This window comes from Aptenodytes forsteri, unplaced genomic scaffold (genome assembly GCF_000699145.1).
Source record: "Aptenodytes forsteri isolate BGI_AS27 unplaced genomic scaffold, ASM69914v1 Scaffold183, whole genome shotgun sequence".
Taxonomy (NCBI): Eukaryota; Metazoa; Chordata; class Aves; order Sphenisciformes; family Spheniscidae; genus Aptenodytes; species Aptenodytes forsteri.
Window position 1 is genome coordinate 3699825 of NW_008795918.1, and position 4123 is coordinate 3703947.

The following is a 4123-nucleotide window of genomic DNA, read 5'->3' on the forward strand; positions in this document are numbered from 1 at the left end:
TAAAGATTAATCTTCTCTAGTTGGGTTCCATGCAGTCAGACATAAGTTGTTAATTTATTTAATGAGGAGCAGTTGCTTCATGACATGCTTGGGTATACTCCAAGCTACACCACACACTGCTGAACTAAGGTGGCTCACATACAGGGAGCAGGATGCAGAAAAGTGATCTCTAAATATCTTGGTCTGATGCTAATTGCAACATCTATTGGTGAATTTGTCCTGAGGATTATTCAGGAGCTAGCTAATGAAATGAGTCCAGGGAAAATGGTTACTGAAATAGTTACCATATTTCACAGAAAAAGATTGTACTGAATTCTCATGTGATGTACATAGTGAAGCCTGCAAAGAGACATAGGTCATGGATTTACATGTATTTACACTGCATAGATATGTATTTGCAGTTATTAGCCATTTGGAGTAGCTTTTTTCTGTTTCTAACATTATTAATTAAATGTAGTAAAAACCACTAAAAAATCAGATCATTTTCAGCACTGTTGAGGGAAAAGTGACTTATTCATGTCTATAAAAAAATATCATTCTGTCCCTCAGGGACCAAGGAGAAATGTAGGATGTAGACGGCAGTTTGCGCTTAGACCTCAGAGGTTCCTATGTCTGAACCAGCCAACCTTTCAGAGCATGGCAGCTCTGATTGAAAGCTAACTCTCAATGCTGTTTGTAGCTAGTCTTTTACTTTGAAGAAGGGAAATGGAGCCTATAGAAGACTCTTGAAGTTTTGAAACATTAGGTCCCTCTTATATTTCCTGTTACTAAAATTGTTACATAAGGTGAGGAAGAAATAGGCCATGATGCTTGTGAAGATCTTATTTATTCTTAGTGTCATATAGAACTGAACCTCCTCTCAAAATTCCTGTGTGAAAGAACAGTGCGATATGCTATCTGTGCTCCTAAATTTTTTTCAGTTGAGGCTTACTATAACAAAAAACTATTAGTGATGTATTTTAAGAAAGTTAAAATACCACCCCTCTTAACTTTACAAGCAAAACTCATGAAAAAAAGCCTCAGATATTTGGACAACTTTCAGATATTATTAGTGGCAGAAACAGATCAAGACAAATTAACTTCACAGGTATTGCATATTCTAACTGATCACTATGTTCAAGGCGAATGTTCTTTTGAAACAGAAATCAATGGTATCTGTACCCACCAAAAAAGCCCAAAGACAATCTGTAGTCACTATTACATAGTTAATTAATTAAAACCAATACTTTCATCGGTCTTGATGATTGCTAAGTAGATTATTTTCTTGGTTTTAAACTACATGCATCAAACTATTTTCTAGCCTTCTGCTGGTAGTGTATTCCTTCCCTTTCTCATGTAAAATATTGTACCTTTTTGCCACTTCTTCACAAGAGCATGTGAGTTTTTCTGGATCCATTATAAATATGTCATGGGATGGGAATTCTTTTAAACAATATTTTTTTTTTCCAGTCATTTATTTTCTCATGAAAAAGAGAACATGATGCTATCCTAATTCTAGGATACAAATATCCCTGTAATACTAACATCGCAAATTGCATGTGAACAAATCCATTAAAGAGAGAAAACATATGTGGCAGAGGCAATAATAGTTTGAAGTACAACTCCTGTGTGTATGTTACCACTTACTTTATGAAAACAGCAAAAATTTTATGGATGAAAAATTTCTAAACACCATAAAATGTAATCTACCTGGTCTTTATCTATATTTTCACAAAATACTGTGCCAGCATCCCATTTGTTCCACCTGATGTTCAGGTGGAACAATTCTGGAAAACAAACAATACCAAATTTATTTACAAAATCTGTACATTAAGTTGAATCTTGCATTCGTAGAAATGTTTTGCTCCTTTCTCTGTGAAGGCTGCTTGCTTGATGCATACAGGTATCAATGGGTAGATCCCTCTCGTGTGTAAAAGTGTTCATTCATGTTATATGGACCAATCACTTAAAGCACTGATATTCAAAGTTTCAGTGTAATTTTGAGGAAAGAATGAAATTCTATACATTCTTGTCACATCCCTTTTATGGTTAACTTTCTGGGTTAACCCTGGAGTTAGCTTTCCAACACATAAACCCTCAGCTGCAATTCATTTACTCTCAAAGTTTGGTTGAGCATATTACATGATATTATACAAACCTCATCTTGTAAATGAAGAAGCACTTTAATTGCATCTGGCCATAACTGTACTATCTTTCAAAAAAAATATTTTTTCTAACAGGTAACATTATTGAACTTCATGATAACTTCAGAAGGAATGCAGGATCAGCTTCTTGGAATTGTAGTTGCAAGAGAAAGGCCAGATCTTGAAGAAGAAAAACAAGCCCTCATCCTTCAAGGGGCTGAGAATAAAAGGTATCAAGATAACTTCCCTTGCCAGGGATAGAAGCAGACTGCAGTTTAAGGAAATACAATCATGGAAAATACATTTCAGAGACCTTTTTTTGGTTTGATTTAACAGGAAATTCAAGACTACTATTTTTGAGATCTCACTTAGGCTTCTATTTGTTTTTAGGGCTGATTTGGATGTATGCTTTTACTCATGTTCCTACTGGTTGTGCCTTTCTTCTTTTGATATGGTTTCCTATTTCTGGGATTATTAGAAAATGTTAGAGATCTGAATTGCAGGTTGTGTAATTGCACAATGTAACTCTTGATCCTGTCCTGTGTTTTTATGCATCCCTTCCGTGATGTTGGTATATGATTTGCTGTCCTCACAAATTTTGATTAGATATTAATGGTTGTGTTTTAGAAATGTTTTCATTGTGTGCTAGATTTGCACTGATGATACGTGGCAAAGGGCACCTTCCCCCATGGGTCAAAGCATGAAATGTGCAGTATTCAAAGTGGTTTGTCACTTCCTCCCTTTGCCATCCATTTTTTAGCCTGAAAGTAGATAAATTTTTCAGAAATTTAAGGGAATGTTTAATAAGAAAAAAAGATGTTGTTACGTAAGTTGCATACCAAGAGTAGAATCTACACATTGTCTTATTTTATAGAAACTAACAGAAAACAGCTGTAATTTTCATATGTGAAAAATCTTGTATATTATTTTAGGCAGCTAAAAGAAATAGAAGACAAGATTTTAGAAGTTCTTTCAGCCTCAGAAGGAAATATTTTGGAGGATGAAACTGCTATCAAGATATTGTCTTCTTCCAAAGTTCTGGCTAATGAGATTTCTGAAAAGCAAGCTGTAGCTGAAGAGACAGAAAAGAAGATTGATGCTACTCGTATGGGCTATCGTCCTATAGCTATCCATTCGTCAATCTTGTTTTTTTCTATTGCTGATCTAGCCAACATTGATCCAATGTACCAGTATTCGCTCATGTGGTTTATTAACCTTTTCATCATGTCTGTAGATAATTCGGAGCAATCAGAAGTTTTACAAACAAGGTAAGAGTGATAATTCACCATTTCTAATTGGTGATGTATTCATAGTTACTCCAGAAATGTTACTATCATTTCTCCAAAGTGTGTTGTCTCAGGCATTGCATTTTGAAATATTTTTTTGTACGTCTATATGTCAGATACTTTTCTGGAAAATAATTTATTCATAGAAACAAAATGGTACAATATATTACAAGTGCAACATATTCCACTATTTCTATTCAGTAATTGCTACCTCAAGTTGTGTGTGAAATTACAAAGTGTCACTTAGATAAAAATGGCCCACTTGCTTTGATTTTATATTTCATTTCATGTAGTGACTTCGTAGGTCTTCAAGAAACAGACAAGAAACTTTTTCACACAACTGGTGAGACAGAGTGAAGTCTTGTGGCTGGGGCTCTTGGCTGTAGAGTGTGCAACGCAGTAATTATTAACCCAACCATTTTTTAAATTCAGTTTGATTATTGTTTTATACTTATGGTGTCCCTCCTTCTTCCAGTTTGTTCATAAGAACAGGAGAAACTGTGCAATCTTTAATGATCTGAATTTATTTTACATGTTATGGACCTCACTATTATCATAGAATCATAGAATCTTTAAGGTTGGAAAAGACCTCTAAGATCATCAAGTCCAACTGTCAACCGAACACCACCATGCCCACTAAACCATGTCCCTAAGCGCCTCATCTACATGTCTTTTAAATACGTCCAGGGATGGGGACTCAACCACTTCCCTGGG

General features: G+C 35.0%; 1 protein-coding gene across 1 annotated transcript in view; it reads left to right on the forward strand.

The window, feature by feature from the left end:
• The window catches only part of DNAH7 (dynein axonemal heavy chain 7), a 144438-nt gene that overhangs the window by 102701 nt on the left and 37614 nt on the right, over positions 1 to 4123 (forward strand). Inside the window, 2 exon segments of the mRNA XM_019473492.1 lie at positions 2220 to 2353; positions 3056 to 3391. Of these exon segments, the coding sequence (XP_019329037.1) occupies positions 2220 to 2353; positions 3056 to 3391 (470 nt within the window).